Source organism: Corvus hawaiiensis, chromosome 12, assembly GCF_020740725.1.
Source record: "Corvus hawaiiensis isolate bCorHaw1 chromosome 12, bCorHaw1.pri.cur, whole genome shotgun sequence".
NCBI classification, from domain to species: Eukaryota; Metazoa; Chordata; class Aves; order Passeriformes; family Corvidae; genus Corvus; species Corvus hawaiiensis.
In genome coordinates this window covers 12832203-12849332 of record NC_063224.1, presented here as the reverse complement: position 1 = coordinate 12849332, position 17130 = coordinate 12832203, and the positions used below count along the sequence as shown (strand labels likewise).

Here is a 17130-nt window from a genome sequence, read left to right as displayed (position 1 = left end):
ACTAAAATGATTTATGTATTAATGGAAAAATTCATTCCCTAGAGTAATAATTCAGCTGCAAGTACCTAGAACTGAAAAAATTCCAGTGGTGACTATTAAGAACTCTTCTGGGAGAATTGAAACTACTGGAGAAAAACCCAGGTTGACAGAACTTTTTGGAATGTGTTTTAATAATTGTGAAAGTTTAAAAACAAATGTTTCTGCAGGCATTTTTAGAGAGGAAGGAAGGGAAGAAGGAAGCAAGGATGATGTTGGCCGTACGAGTGAGGGAAGAGGGTGGAATTCACAATGCTGTTTGGCCTGCAAGTTACCTCTCAGTTCAGTTCCCTGCCACTGCACACATCAGGGATGGCTGAGCAGATGGAACTGGAACACTACACCTCACTCCTCTTGAGTCCACGGTTATACTGGATCATGGATTAAAGAAAAGCAACATTTAAAAACAATTAAGGATGCCTGGGGTAGAAGCCATGTGCAGCACTGTGTGAGGGTGTGAGAGAAGTGAGGAGCACAGGGAAAAGCCTCCTTGGATGAGCCACTGGCTGCACCTGTACCCTGACAACGGTGCTTGAGTTCTCTGTGCCTGAGAGCTGTGCTATTGGTCTGCAGCTTTGGTGAACAGGGAACTGCCTTTTAATGTGAGGGGTTTCTAAATATATGCTCCTTTCTGATAAGAAAGCCTAGAATCATTATCCAGACAGTGTCTGGTAATACCTCTACATAATATGAAGAATTGTCTGCCTGTCTCAGAGATCACTACACTACACCCATGGGTTATTTTTATATACTGACAGCAGGTGGGTTTGTTAGTTTCACTTCTGGTCATGGGTCTGAGCTTGCCCTCCAGTTTTAGGATGCTGTAAGTAGATAGCAAGGTTTCTCTAAGAAACATTCAAAGTCTCACAAAGCTGAGCTTTTGTTAATTCATCACACTGCATCAGTTTTATATAAAAAGTTTATTTCTCTTCCTCATGTTCATGAGAGTTGCACAGTAATTTTAAAAAGAGGGAAGTTGTACGTTCAGACACCAATGATGTTTGCACTAACTAGACTCAGAGACAAGTCTACACATTGCTTCTAGAAACTTTTGGTTGAGTCCCTGCATGGTATATAGGCACATTTTAATTATGCTTTGACTTTTCCAGATACTTGGTAGTCTAGGAAAACTTATATGCAGCAGAGGAGCTTAAAAATAATAGAGAATGCAAAAAGAATAATTTAGTGCTTTATCGTAGCAGAAGTAACTAATACAAACCCTTCAAAAGCCATCAGTTCCAAAATTTAATAAACAAAATTAGTTTAACACACAATATACACACATGGTGAATGCACCTGAAGGACGTTTACCTGGTTCTTAAACAAAATCAAACAAACAGCTGTAAACTGAACAGAATCTTCAGCCTGTAACTGCACCACACTCATTTTCAGGGACAGTGATGGTCTTCTTAGGCTCTTCAAAGTCTGAAAGTTTACAACAGATAGCAGGTCACTGAGCACAGAATATGCAATGAAAGACATACATATACAGCAGAGCACACCACAAGTCATTTGCTATTTGTGCAGATAGCCCTGTGTTAGCTGGTTGGTCTGCAACAGTCCCAGAAAATCCTGTGTTCCAGTTGGTTCTGTCACAGCCTCTGTGTAATGTTATGGAAAAGAAAAGGCTCAGTAATTTTGAAATTGAAATTTCTTGAGCAGTTTCCTTGAAAATAGGAACGAGTTCCTGAATTAATCCTACTCTTTCAGTTGAAATGTTATTTAACGAAAACTTTCACAAACCACAGATTGAGTACATTTGGTATGTGAATTGCATTTCTTGAGAAGAAATTCTTCCCTGCCCTACCCCAACTCTGGGAACACTTTTGGTGCACATGTACTACACAGGGGAGGTCTGGGTCTGGCACTGAGACTCCACTGACCAGACCCCCTAATCCAGCAAAACAGCCACTACTTTTGTCTGGATGAGGTGAGTTGAAATGCTGTCAATTTACAAAGCACAACAGCTGGCCAAACTAAGCAAAAGGAGTGTGCAGCCAAAAGCCTGGTGAAGAAGGAATCATGATGTTCTCATTTTAGCAAGTGAGGAATTTTAACTCCTCTCCTGCAACTTCACACTAAATGGAAAAACTAAAATTGAATGAATTACCAAGCTTTAAAACTTGGCAGTAATATAAGATGGATTATAAAGTAATCATGTAGCTGAACCAAAGTTCCATACATACAAAAGATTGATTTTGGACCAAGACCAAAGGCAGCAAGTTTCCATTTGAAACAGAATTTAAAAAGGAGAGAAGAACTGAAAATTGGAACCACACTACTGCACGTTCTACCATAAACTAGTATAAGCATCTCCAGCTGTGGTTTTGTTCCAGCTGAACAGATGCTACAAGATGTTTTAGTATACTCACCCTCTGTCAGATCTACCCAGTTGTCTTCTGTCTCAGGCAGGGGAACCGAGATTCCCATTGCTTTCCGGATTCCATAGGTACTGACAATATCACCTGGAGTCACTTGCTGGGCAAGTTCTTTCAGGTTATTGGTTACTCTCTCCGCTAGAAAAGGTAAGAGGATGTGTTTATATGCTATAGATAGACACAAAATTGTTGAAGCACCCTGCAAGCAGTTTAATCATTTAAGTACAAAAGGAACTATGTTAAATAATGTTTCTGCACCAGAAGAGTTCTGTTGTGCTGCGTGCAGCCATGCAAGGCATCTTGGGCACGAAGAGATGGGTAAGAAGAACAGGAAGAGTGAAACAGCTGCTGCGCAAGGCTTGCTGCCATCAGGAAACACCAGAAGTTAAAGAGTAAGTTAATGAAACTTGGGCTACACTCAGCAGCTGGGAGAGGGCTGGTGCCACCCACACAGCACCATTGCTAGTAATAGACAGATTCTGGGATTCAGCACAGAGCTTTGGATGTAAACTAGAGAGATTGTTCTTGTTGCTACAAATGTGGTTTTCCCTCAAGAAGGAAGCTGTAAGTAGTGAAACTTAAAAGAGATAGTATTTGATCTGGTTTAGACTTGGTGTAGTACCAACTTAGTCATATTTCTTCAATAATGGGGAATTTATCCAATCACATCAACATGGTTTAGTTTAGACCACGAATAGTGTTGCACAAGTCAGTTTTACTTGCAAAACATTCACTCTCTGCACAGAGTCTTGTCTTAGAGGGTTACCATTAACACAAGCTGTGTAATTTAATTGACCTGTAACACAAGAAGCTTTGCTTAAATAACTAAGGAATGTATGAGTGGTATTAATTAGTGTAACACAATAGACTGATAACTAGATTAATCCTGGACCAAAGCTAGTCTTGCAATAGGAACTTGGTAATAGTTAAACAACCCTTATTCAAAGACACTGCAAAACTTATGGAGGTATTTGGCTATTGTCTGTCCCATGGCATAGAGAAGCTTCAATCACTTCTAGGGATATTTAGGAAAAAAGAGGAAATACTTGTAACTACTGTTCAAAATTTTCATCTGGCTTTACATGCAAAAAAAATTTAAATTAATCTTCTAGGCCTAGCAGGGCACATAATCTACACTATAGCTCTTGAGACTTTTTCCTTCTTGGAGTTGATAGCAGTTGGGACTTGATCAATTCTGCAAGAATGATAAGAAAAAGTGTATTTACCCAAATGCATTTCTCTGTAAGATGGACCCAGAAGACAAATCATGTTAGGGGGTGGTTTTGTACTCAGTCGTTCATTTTGAGCATCCTGGAGTTCTCTGAGCAGCTTTGTTGTTTCATCAAGTTTCCTCTGGAAGATTTCAGCCTCTGTTTAAAGAGAAGAAGAAAGTCCTCACTAGTAAGATTTAAGTAAAGTCTACTTACTTACTTTATGATATAAAATGTTGTAAGGGACTGAGAAACTGAAAGAATTATAGACATATATCAGAAATATGACTACCAAGAAGACTCACCCTCAGAATCAAACTCTTCTATAGGCATGCCAAAGTTTGTAACTGCTTTTAGAGCTGTAAGTCTGTCGCTATTAGCGTCCAACCTGGCAGCAATATCCATTTCCATAATCTGAAAAAAACCCCCAAAAAACCAGCAAGTAATAATTTAGATAATACTCAGCCTTGAAACAACAAAACTGCCCGGGGAAGATCAGAACACAAAGTTAAGGTTAGTCTGTATTGCCTTTTCTTTTTTTTCTCTACATCTTGAGTTCTTTTACTCTGAATTTGAATTGAGACGCAGGAGATCGAGTATTCTTGTTCGGACTTAGCTGTTTATTGTATCTTATCAGTAACACAGCTGCACAGTGTGTGCCTCTTTGTTGGAAGGGTGGAAAATGGCTGTGAGTTTTAATTTTCCAAGCTTTTTAAAGTCTAAACTAACCAATTATGAGATATGTTTTTACTTACAATCCAATTACTAACTTTTCATGTTCTGCAGTGCGGAACTTTTGACCCAATGACAGAACATTCAGATTTGTGAAGAAGAAGAAGAAGAAGAAAGAAAACACAAATCCACACCCAAAATCCTCCATATCGTAACCTATTAGTACCTATATCTCTTAAACCTAATCTTCTACATTTCTACATGTTTCACCCAGTGACGTAACTTTTAATTACACAGCAACGACCTCAGTATTATCGCACAATTTAGGAAACTTTTCCCAGGGTTTTGGATCGAATATAGTGTGTTTCTGAGGATCACTCCCTCTCAGCACTGAAAGGCTGAAATTCTCAGAACCCAGGGTTCCAACAAGTCTGCTCTATAAAAATAAAGTGGACATACAGAGGGAAAGCTGAAAAGACACCCTGTGAAACTTACTGTTCTACAGTTACTCTGTTTATTATTCTATTTCATACCCAAATAGAAAATGGCATCTGCAAAACCATTGGGGATATGCACAAATGATGTAGTAACTTAAGACCAGCATCCCAATTAAAAAACAGTTTAAAATTTTCTTCAGCTCACCTAAAGGAGATTTTATCGAAGATCCGAGGCCAAAATTCAGAAAATCTGGGCACTGGCTGCAGATGAAGAGATGCTTCAGGAGAGCAGCCCTGGCCCTAGAACTGCTTTCTCTAATTGAGCAATGTTTGGGTGGAATGATTTGAGATCTATAACGTATTGCCTACAGGGGCACAAAGTGAGAACTTCTCAAAGACTGCTACATATCATGTGGCATCTTACACGTACATTACAAATTCATGTTAAACCAACCCAGATTACGACAGAAACAAAGCTATAGCTCCCAACAATCACAAACAAAAATATATAAGCATTTTCTTCCAGTTCTGTCGACATATAGTTAAGACAATGTTTTGGAGAACCTTACTCTTCTCATGCCTACAAAGGGACACACCATTTTTACAAGTCACAGGGTGTATTTACAGCTTGTCAAAGTCTCAGTGGGGCTGTACAGGCCTGAAGGTTTTAGGCAGTTTTATATCTGTGAGCTTGGACAGGCTGGTTGGAGAAGTTACTTAATATAGAAGTATTATACCTTTACATCTTTCATTGCATCGCTTCTTTCATGTGGGCCTTCAGCTTCCTCCAATGGCTAAATAGAGAAAGGATTTTTAAAGAAGGCGTTAAAATTACTCTTTTAAATTCAAAGAAAAATCTTAAAGATGCAGTATTTTTAAAGAGAGGTAAATATGCAATGTTGTAATGTTCTTACACTGTAAAGCAACTTATAATGCAGCTATTTTTTAGGGTCTTTCTTGGGGTATTAACATTTACTAAAATACACTTTTTCAGCTCAGGTTTTCTCTTTGCAAAGTTCACAGTGATGTCACATCAGAGACTATTTACTGAGGTGTAGAAGAGGAAGGGTGGTTATTAGAGGCTGAAATGTTTTCTGTTTCTGTATGTAACTGTATTTCCCTTAATACTGCCAAGAGTAAGTGGCCAAACCCTGTCAATCAGTGCCCCTACTGGGTACTAGGAAAGAGCTAAACATGTGATGCTAAGGAAAGGTGTGAACTGAGGGAAAAAGGTGATCTTTGGTCCATGAACCATTTCTAGTATTAATTAGGTAATTGACCCATTAGTAAAAGGCTACAATCTGTTTATTTCAAGTTTGCATCGATTTGAAACTCAAAGCAAGACTTTTAGTTAAAAGGAACTGTTCTGAGGAGATTCACAAATAATTCTTGGATTGTCAATTAAGTTAAGGTTGTCAAATGAGCCCCTTTGATTCCAGTTATGTTTAGCACAGACAGGACTGGAATCTCCTAAGAATTTAAAAGAGACGCTGTTTGGTATTTTTACATAGCACATATTTGAGTTTAAAAGCACGGTACCAAGTAAAGGGAAAAACTACATATTATTTCTCCTGAACTAAACATTGGCAGCTAGGAATGTGATAAAATTTTCATGGAAAAAAAAGCCTATCAATGATCACCTCATTTTTAAACAACTGCTTATTGGTCTTGGAACAGGAGTTAGTGATAATAGGAATGGGACAATGGACAAAATGTGTGATTATATCTCTATCTACAATATGTTGTTAATATTCACATTTCACTAATTAAAAATAGAATAATTCCTTTACAGAAAATCCTGCCACTGGAGACAAAGGTCAGTCTTCATTTTCCAATTCTATCAGTTAAAAGGAAGCCCATCAATAGGATCAGCACCATCTTTCTCTTGCTTTAGAGCATGTGTGCTAAAATCAAAGAACAGATAGTACACAAATCCATTCTTACCATTTCTAGTTCTCTGAGAGCTCTAGAATGTCCTCCTTTAGTTAGAACATCAAGCAAACTATCAGCCATTAAGAGAGGATAATCCTGGGATTTCATAAAAAAATCTTGAATACTGAAAGAATAAAGATAGTTAAGGTAACTACTTTTGTATCAAACGTCTAATGTAAAAAAGTTACGCAAGGTCAAACCAGTATGTGCAGCACAGAAAACACAAGAAGTAGCACAGGGCCTGATCTAAATGGCTTGCTTTAGTTTAATCATCCATGCCTTCTGTAGCTGAGGAACCCATTCTGAACGGAACACTGGAAAACTTGGAAAAGTGTAGTGTCTCAGGCAGCCGCATCAACACAAAAGCAAACTTGGACAGGCACTTCACGTTAACACTGTACTAAAGTATTTCCCCATTTCCTAAGAATTGATATCACTGTGCCTGCTCCTTGTGAAATTCTCGTAAAACGAAAGAGCTTTGAAGTTTTTATAATCAAGAATAATAAACCAATAGAATTAATTATTTTTACAAAGCTGTATCTCGTTCAAGGCAGTAATTAATGTTAAAAAAAATCCTGTTTGTATAAACATTTGTACAACTCAATATTTTTCTGGCTTTGAACATGAACCCTTCAGTTATAAATACATCTAAGTTTAGACAGTGTATTATTAGGAATCAGCAGCATCAAAATACTTCCACCTTGGCTAATTACACTTTAGAGGCAGGTTCTTCTACGGAACTATTTGTTTCTTACACAAACCCCTGCGAGCTATAAAGACAGCAGTGCATTCCACAGAAAAGCAAGCCCATCCCGCAGAGAGTTGCACATAACTGCTTCTGTCCATGTGAGCTGTACTATGCATCCTGGTTGCTGGATTACCTGGAAGATCCTTGATTAGAGTCTTCCCCATATGTTGAATAGATTAAGTCAGAATCTTCTTTGCTTATGTTGGCAAATGTTGAATCGTAGGTTGGCGCATAGGAACTGAAGGGGCCGTAATTCAAGTATGCCACTAATTGAATAACAACAGTATTAATTATTACCCTGCTCTGCATGCATCAGATAGAAATGAGAAGGGGCTGTAAAACAATCTCCAAAAAGAAACTTTAAAGGAATGTATTTCTTAAGGTGGAAACAAGCCTTCACCTAACACCATCTGTTCACAATGTAACAACTTTTAGTAACATCATATGCATTTGTATTTACAAATATGTCATTAACACCACTGTGTGCCTTAGCACAGCATGAACAGTCTGACGCTGGAAACAGGTTCTCAGGCTCCCCCTTCGTCTTTTAAAGCTACCAAAACCCTTTCTCTGTCTGGTAGTTTCTCTTCTCCATGTAGATGAAAAGTAAATATTTCATCCCTTTTGTATGTTTAAATTAAGCTGGACTCTGTGATGTGCTGTTTAATTGTGTGATAGATATAAAGAATCATAAAATGGTTTGGATTGGAAGGGACCTTAAAGATCATCCAGTTCCAACCCCCCTGCCATGGGCAGCAATACATAATAACGTGCTTTATCTTTAGAAGTCCTTAGTTCCAAATTAGTAACAAGATCAACACACTTTGTTTATACAAGAAGAATTTGTATTTTTTAAAAAAACATCAGCGCTTACCTGGAGTAACCTTGTTTCTTTTATCTTCTTTGAACCCTTGTAATGTATTAACTCCTGACTGAAGCCTTCCTGCTGTCATTCCCAGCTTTACAGGGCAGTAACCTGGTTCTGCAATAGGATATATCAAAATACATAAACAGAGAAGGCATAGGACGATGTCTAAATTCACTTAACACTCACAGCTAAAAACTCAGAATAAACAGGACATGGCTCTCAAAATGTGCTTTTCTATCCAAATGGTTCATATTAATGATCTGGGACCCAGACAGTTCCCAATTCTGAAACATCTGTGACCTTTTGGGTCAGCAGACACTGCACTCTGTACATGGACAAGAAATAAGAGGATCCCAGGAAATTCTTCAGCAGCAAACTGTTCTTTTGCAGCTTCCACAAACAACTGACACAAACCAGAAAAGCAACAGCACTGAGGGCTCTCACCAGCTGCGCCTAACAGCAGCCACAGCTAAGGCTGTGTGATCCCTCAGCTGCAGCTTTTTCAATCCAGATCTTTATCAGACTGGGAAGAGGCATTCAGTTCTTGGCCAGGATTTGCTCATCTGCCCCTGCAAAGAAGCAGCAGACCAGGTAGGTAGAAGTGGCTTGTTACCTGAACCATGCTAACTTACCTCCTGCAGCAAGGTCAACTGGATTAAGAAGGCCCAGAGTGGTTGTACCATCTGGTTTTCTTCTTTCAAATTCACACTGAAATAAGATCAGACTATTTTAATTTACATAGTAGTTGAAATTCCTGATCCTTAAACTAATGAAAACACTTAATGAAACTGTTCTATCTGCAGCAATAAGAAAGGAAATCAGTCATTCAGAAGTGAGTGCTGCTCTAAAATTTTACTTTCCCTAGGTAACTTTATTATAGGTATAGGTACAAGGAATTAAGATATGATAAATATTAATGTTGCTACAGAGGCCAAGAGACAAAAAATGTAGAAAATGAAACAGGCATAGTATTACCAAACTGAATTCCTTCTCCTGTAACATTAATAACCTTTGATCAGGTATGTGTCTGTTTCAGAACTATGAGATTTTTGCAGGTCAGATTTATTTTCTTGAGCTTTCTACTATTCATCCTTTTCTATTACTTTATTGAAAATTTAAGCTCAACTTGCTCTGCTGATGAAATTTAGCATGCATTCAAATAGTGATTTTTTTTTTAACCTTATGATGTTATATAAATCATCAATGGTGTAAAATGGTGTAAGCTGTAGTAAAAGCAGATGTGGAGTTTCAACTGGTGTAAGATGCCAAGGAAGCCTGGTTTATGGAAAAGTGAAAGGAGTTATCAAATCCCCCAATACTTACTTGGCTGTTTGCAAGGCGCCTGGTTAACTTGCCTCCAGACTCCCTAACAATCCGATCAATCTGCTCTTGTTCCCTTTCCAAGCTGGTGCTTCGTAATTTGTCTTCGAGCAGGTCTTTGTCCTTCCTGTGAATATACCCACACAATGTAGTGACTAGCTGGAACACCAACTGGCTAAATAACACAAAAGGATACTGTGACAATATTGTTTTAGCCAACTCTGCAACTGGTTTTGTAGATCAAACAACTAACAATGAAAGAAAGTGCCATTGAATATGACTGTATTTAATACAGCTAGGGAAGGCACGTGACAAAGGTTTACATCAGCAGATGCTATGTTAGTAACCGTAAAGATTTCTGTGTAAAGGTCTCCCACAAAACTAAGATACTTTTGGTATATTAGATACTCTTCATTTGAGTATCCAGTATTTATCTACCTGAATATTTACTATCTTCATACCTGGTATTTCTAGATATGAAAAGCTATTTCAGGAAGTACACTTTCTGTAGCTAGGCAGCTGCATGTTTCAAATACAGCCACAAACAACAACAACAAAAAGTAATCGAAATTGGCTATGTAGCTTTTTGTACCAATATGTTTAAAAGCTCATGTTTGCAAGCTTTCTCCAAAACTATACTATTTCTGTGAAATAGACACTAAACCAGAAAATAATTGAAGGAATGGAGGTGATGAGCAGTACAAGGTTATCTACATGCAAAAATGATTTTATCCCATAAAAGATTCTAAACTTATTTGGTTTTAGTAGATGAGGATGCTTTCTGTAAGTGTTGACACCTTGAGATGAAAATGTTTTAGTGTATAAGTGGTACCAGAAAGAGAGAAACCCATATCCACTGGTTCCTAAGTCATCTTGTTTCAGTAGCATTTAAAAGGTGTATCCTATAACTATTCAGATAATACTTCACTTTTTGTGCTCTTTGCTAGGTGTTTTGAATGCTTTGGCGTCACCATCCATAGGTTCTGCTCTGTCTTTCCCAGGACCATTTTCCTCTTCCCCAGTTTGCTGCAGTTCTGTCTTGTCCTTCTGCTTCCTTGTCTTCTGCAGGTCAGCCATGAATTCTATACTTTGTTTCAGGCTCTGAATTCTCTCCTAAATAACATCAAAATCCTTTTATTTGCTGTTTCCATTAATCTTTTGTAACCTAACCAGGAGGCTCATTTTATTTCAGTTCTTTCTTACACTAGCAAATATAAACAGAGTCTAGAAGGTGAAATATTAAATGCAACTATTTGTACAATGACTGATCTGGCAGCAGTACTAGAACAATGTACTATTTATATTCCGACCTACAAGCATTTGATAAATACCAAGCAAGGTTTTATTAATTTTCAAGAGATCCCTGTAAAAGGGAATAAAGAGAGATCAAAAAAAGAAGCAGTATGCTTTTTAATATTTTGGTTGGTGTTTTTTGTTACCTGGCTGAGTATCTTCATCCCTGAGTGCAGCAGTTTTTTTGCAGCTTTGTAGTAAATGGTGTCTGGTTTGTTGTAAATCATTGCATTATTACACATCAGTTTGAAGTTATCCTGTATGAACATTAATAATTTTGGAATGAAAGTTAATTTTACAGCGTATTATACTGATATTTTGTTGCGAATGTGGTGTCTCAAGCTTTAGGGGAAAAAAAAACCTTAAAGACTACTTTTAATGAATGAATTTAAGAAATCTATCAAAAACGTAAACAGGAATAAGTATGTAACTTAGTTTTAAGACTTGAATCCATCGGCCCAACAAACATCCTGCAAGTATTCTTAAGTGTTCAGTATTGTTTGTAGTTTTTCAAGTTTTAAGGGAAGCTCTCTTAGCTACAACTACCCACCTCCAATGAGCAGTAATTAAAACAAAACCAAAGTGAAGCAACATAACAAAGACAATGAAAAGCTGCAGTTCAGAGTTAAATTATTACAAAGAATATGCAAAAATTTTAATTACAATGAAGAAACATATGCTTGTTTGAAATTCAAGGGAGCTAGAAACAGCACTTCTATATGCACTGCAGCCTCTACAGGTGAATATGTTTTATCATATTCTCATCTATTTACAAAGTTAAAACTAAAAACTAACTAGAAACAACTGTTAAAATAGGTAATATTCTTCTTAAGTTTTGGCAATCTAAAGAAGAATGTGCAAGAAAATACAACCAATACTATAAACTAACATCTGCCTAATTCTTAATTACACACAAATTACACCTCTCAGGTCCTCATCTAGCCCAGTAAAGAACTAGAGAGTATTTCTGATGAAGAAAACGAAACAAAACTAGGTCCCACACCTTTTAAAAGCTTTAGGAGGCTTTAAAAACAGGCCCTTAAATCCATTAGACACATTACAGCACCAGGATAAGTGGTTGCTGCCAACAGGACCAAGCACACTGTGCCTTCACTCATTGATCTACATGACTAGATTAGACTGGAAGAAGTAACAGATCTAAAAAAACAGGCTGAAGGACAAACTGACAGGTTCTATGTAATGCTGCACAAAACCTGAAACCATCTGCATCTTTTTGAGATGCACATTTGCAAACCAGAAGTGTTTTCTCTTTTACTGTCAGAACTTACTCGCTCACAAAAATTCAAGGAGAAACATTTCTTGAGGCAGAAGTACTGGTTCTTTTTGGCATCTTTATATTCTCATAAAATACTAGACTTCAGGTCAGTTGAGTATAATATATCTTTGTAGTCAAAACAAAATTCAAAGCATTACCTTTAATTCTTCTATGGACTGGTACCCATTGTTCTTGATCTTCTCTTTCATGGTACTAAAATCCATTGGGTTTTTAATGATCATGGAATAGCCAGGGGCAATAAAGTCAGTCACAGGAAATGAAAAGAAAGAACTTGGATCCTTTCTGTTAAGAAATGAAAGACAGTTTTTTATGTTTCAACTTATAACAAAGAACATACTGAGTTTGGAATTAAATAGAAAGGAAATACCTAAGCTGAAAAGGACTCAGAACTATAAAGAGAGAAACAGCTTGTGTCAGCATAATCTTTCTCTTTCAAGGTTGAAAAGATCTTGTATGCAAACCCATATACCAAAAAAGTGCTACAAATGTATTTTAGAAGTTATTTCTATATTTAGATAACTACCTGCGTTCCAAAAAGGATGAAAAAACCCAAACTTTTAAAAAAGATTTTGGATTTTAACACAGGGATTTTATACTATATTATAATTAATTAAAAAATAAATATATATCGTAAGAATATTCTTGTCATTCATCGCTTACTCTGACATTATCAGAAGGGAAGAGACAGGGTTCAAAATCAAAAGTGCTGCTTTTTGTATGCAGGGAAATGGAGCCAAAACTAACACAGGCATTTTTTGGTAATTGACACCACACCTAGATCTTGAAAGTTTACGGATAAGAGAAAACTTGCAAACAAAGTTTCAAGCTCAATCTGGTGAGACAGCTAAAGGGAAAGATTTTTCAACCACTCTTGTACAAGACACAGATACTCTTAAAGTCAAGAAAGATTATCTTAAATAAGAGACTACTTGAAAAAACTGCAGACTTGATTGTTTTAAACAAAAGACATTTGGCTAGTAAGACATTAAGAGAACATGGTTGAAGTTTTCAAGTGCATGCTTCCTTTTTAAAATAAATAATGCTAAAATAGGAGAACTCAAGGTAAAAGAAACTTTGGCAAGTTGATTATAAACTCCTGTGCCTTCCTTTCAAAAGGTTCCCCTAAAGAAAGCATCACATTACTGGAAAATTATCCTGGGTTTGAAAGCTTTTTAAAACTACTATGAACTTGAAAGTGGAGGTGTTCACAAGAAGCCTAATTTGAAGAGAAGTTCTAAGTGTATGTTCTTAAACTAGCACTTAAATTTCTAAAATAGCCCTCTTAGCAATATATTTAACAATAATATTTTCACTCAGCTTTGTATATGCCCCTTCCCTTACTGTGTGTTATTTTCACTTCACAGCTCTGCAAGCCTGGAGCACAGACATTACCTCTGCAGCTGTCTCATGAGTTGATTCAGAGCTTCCTGAAGGGGTGTCTGTTCCACCTCTAGACCAAAAACAAGGCGGGGAGAAAGGGTGTGAGGTAGAACTGATTGCACAAGGAATTAAACCTCCAAGATATTAGAAATCAATGAACAAAGCTGATACACCTTGAGAATTAAGTAGAAAGAAAAGACTATGATGGCAAACCCCACAATACCTACAGGGGATCTGCATTTCTCACTGCCCTTACTTGCCATTATGCTCGCTCTGACAGAAGTACCAGACACCACTGTGCTAAAGAAGTGTACAGCAAGCTAATTCCAAACTTTTGTATGACTTGGAGAAAAACACTGAGATGGCAAAAAATGCCAAGTCACTTGCTATAGAAACAAAGAACAATAAAACATGAGTCGACTAGAGAAAACATGAATTAGCAAAAGAAATTTCTTTTATACCCCTACCTTCCTGCTTTGATAAAGTACTCGTCAGTGGTTTCTCTGGTGACAATTCCATTCTGACCGGGGTCTGACATTTCATTTCCTGTTCTCCCTCACTGTCTCCATGGTCTCGATCTCGTTTCCTTTTATCCTCCTGGAAAAATCGTTATGGAAATGTAAGAGCACCTGAAAACCCTGCATTATTACTGTACAGAATGCTCTCTAGATTTTTCACAACAAATTCAGAAAGTTTAAAAAATAAGAATAGTTTGCAAGTGTTTAACAGTTCTGTATTCTTTATGTACTGTCTCCATCTGCTGGACACTGAAATAATTCAGCCATACAATGCAATGTATCACTGAATTAGTTTTTTAGAAAATGTGACAGCTAATGCTGTGTGTCCTTTAGAAAAGAGACAGGAACACCTCACACACCGAGTCTGAACGTATTCCCGTCTAACGATACAAGTTACAGTCATTATCTGCTGACCTTCTGATGGGAAACCTAGAGAAAGTCAAAACATTTTTTTTTTTTTTGCTAAAATGCAGTAGTATGAACACATACCTTAACTTTTCTCTTTCTTTTCTCCTTTTCTTCTCCAGGAACTTGTTTTTCTCCTTTCTTTCTCTTTTTTCTTTTTCTGTCCTTGTGTTTTTCATGTTCTGATTTATCTTCGTAGAGGCTGGAATCAAGTCCTGCATTTCCAGTGGAGAGCTCAGCAACTTCATTCCCTCCAACTTTCAGCACCAGCTTCAGTGGCTTCTCTACGTATTCTTAAACCAGCAGAGAAACAAACTGTGTGAGTACCAAAGAAAACACACTTCCGTCCTCAATAACCCCGCGCGATCCCTCCGCTGCTTCTGGCTTCTTCCAGAGGCCGTCACCGCACCATTTCCTCATTTCCAGCCCCTGCAGCTGCTTCTCCCCCGCGCAGAGCCGAGCCCCGCCCGTCTGCCGACCCCGGGCCCGCCGGCGGACCGAGGGCCCCGCAGCCTCAGCGCGGAGCGTTCAAATGGGCCCGGCGGGGCGGGGCGGCTGCCACTGGGGGCTTGAGGGCCCGCGCTCGCTTCGGGCCGCGCTGGCCGGTCTCCTCTGCCCGCCCACCCCCATAGGGACGCACCCTCGTAGGGATGTTTGTCCGACTTGTGCTTCTTATGCTTCTTCCCCATGGCCCCGGCCCGGCCCGCCCGGGAGAGGCCGCGCTGTTGAGGCGGAGCCCGGCGCGGCCCCGCGCGGCGCGGGAGCAGGCGATGGCGGCGGCGCAGCGCCCCCTGGCGCGCTGGGGGTCTGCCGCAGGCGCAGTGGCCGGGGAGCGGCGTGCTGTGGGGTTCGTGATTCGTTCCGCGCCTGAAGCGGCGAGCTCGGGGCATTTTCCCTTGTGAGCAGCTCCTTCCGCTCCCCGGGCAGCGTCGCCTCTCCAGAACCCTCACGGCATCCTACCGAATCGTGGAATGTTCAAGGTTGGAAGAGCCCTTTAAAATCATCAAGTCCCGCTGTGAAGCCAGCACTACCACTGTAACCCCTAAACCACATCACCTGGCGCCAGATCCACGCACCTCTTAAACACCTCTAGGAATGGTGACTCTACCACCTCCCTTGGCAGCCTGACATCCGAAGAGCGATTTTTTTTTTTTTCTAATATCTAAGGTGAATCTCGCCTGTCCTGTGCCTGCCCCCAGCTTCCTGCGCCCTCTCCCCTCACGCAGCCGGCAGCAGCTCCTTGCTGCTCCCCTGGCGGTGCCCCTTGCTCCCAGCCTGAGGCGGGCTGTGCCTGCATCCCTGTCCCTCTTATCCCACCCTTGGGGCCCCGGGGCACTGCAGCGTTTCAGAGACTCCGGCAGGATTCACGGAGTCACAGAATCACTGAGGCTGGAAAAGACATCTGCGGTCATCGAGTCACACCTGTGACTGATCACCACCGCGTCAACCAGCCCCTGGCACTGAGTGCCGCGTCCAGTCTTTCCTTAAACACCCCCAGGGATGGTGTCTCCACCACCCGAGTACTCAGCCTGAGTGCTGCTGCTCACGGAAGCCGGTGCCACAGAATGTCCCCTGCCATGACTGTGAGTGCCAGGGGCAAACAGTGACAGCAGCAGAAGGGGTGCTGGGGCAGCCTGTCCTTCTGACAGCAGAGTTTACTCTGCACTCGACTGGATGTCAAGGGGCCTGAGAGAGTTGCCGGCTCCTTGGCTGTGGTGTGGTCGTGACCTGGCTGCTGCTGCTGGCCGGGCACGTCAGGCAGAGCTCCAGCTAACCACAGACCCTCAATTCGGGACAAAGGCCGCTAGCCGTGGCTTGCTGTTCCTGGAGTTTGAGAACCTGTGCCCGAATTTGTACCAGTGAGAAGAGCAGGGGATATGTCTACCCGAGGAAGGGTTGGCAGAGGTGTGTAGAATCTGTACCCATCCAAGCGACATGTCTCTCCAAACAGCAGTGATGGTTGTGCCTGTCCTCCACAGGCTGGGACAGGCTCAGGTTTGCTGACTGAGTGCCTAAACTTGCTCACCAGTTTTGAAAAGAAATACTTTATAATCATGTTAAAACTCTAAGGAAAATATATATATTGTCCATTACAAGTCAAAAGTAACTAAGAAATTCTGACCTCCTAGAAGTCTTGCAAGTTGCCCATTTGCCTTGCCTGAGAGTGCTCCCAAAGCAAGCAACTGGTTTTCAAAATTAAATGCAACTCTGATTGTATAGTCTTTCAAAGTTAATAGTATACTTTTTGCTATTGCTTAAGCTGCAGTCATTGCTGTTTCAACAACACTGTGTAGGTATTGTTTTCTGCCAAGACCTCTTCTATAATGCCTCTTGAAATGTCACTTCTCTGAAGTTTGGAGTGGAAAAATAAACTGCTTCTATTTCAAAAGAGAAGCTTTAATTTATTCCCACACAATAGTCCTGTAAGTATTCCTCAAGTTTGTTGAATCATATGTGATGTTTTACAGCCAAAAAGAAGAAAGTTGTTAATTAGAAATTTATGATATGTGTGGCTGTACAGCGATATAAGGTTTATTTTGAGAGCTTGTGAAGATCGAGAAAATCTCTTGTCTGTTGTCCATTCAGTCACTGGGAGTGTAATCAGATGTGACAGCTTTGTTTTGCATTTTGCTGG

The 17130-nt window shown here is 39.7% G+C and overlaps 1 protein-coding gene across 1 annotated transcript; it reads right to left on the bottom strand.

The window, feature by feature from the left end:
• Positions 1–937: 937 nt before the first annotated feature.
• On the bottom strand, positions 938–15256 carry BRD7 (bromodomain containing 7). The gene is made up of 17 exons (XM_048316840.1): positions 15136–15256; positions 14580–14788; positions 14040–14169; positions 13585–13642; positions 12330–12474; positions 11042–11152; positions 10531–10715; positions 9606–9729; positions 8915–8990; positions 8289–8396; positions 7548–7680; positions 6679–6790; positions 5472–5528; positions 3931–4039; positions 3641–3784; positions 2409–2552; positions 938–1461 (listed from the first exon to the last, which is right to left on the bottom strand). Exons 1-17 carry the CDS (start codon positions 15182–15184, stop codon positions 1397–1399), a joined length of 1959 nt encoding a protein of 652 aa, XP_048172797.1. The 5' UTR covers positions 15185–15256; the 3' UTR covers positions 938–1396.
• Between the last annotated feature and the right edge of the window lie 1874 nt (positions 15257–17130).

Bases quoted from the DNA above. Each gene is read 5' to 3' on its own strand.
- BRD7 (XM_048316840.1), bottom strand. From the start codon at position 15,184: ATGGGGAAGAAGCATAAGAAGCACAAGTCGGACAAACATCCCTACGAG. The intron at 14,170-14,579 runs GTATGTGTTCAT...CGATTTTTCCAG, and splicing joins AAAGAAAGAGAAAAGTTAAG to GAGGATAAAAGGAAACGAGA. The intron at 3,785-3,930 runs GTGAGTCTTCTT...CTCTTTAAACAG, and splicing joins AGAAGAGTTTGATTCTGAGG to AGGCTGAAATCTTCCAGAGG.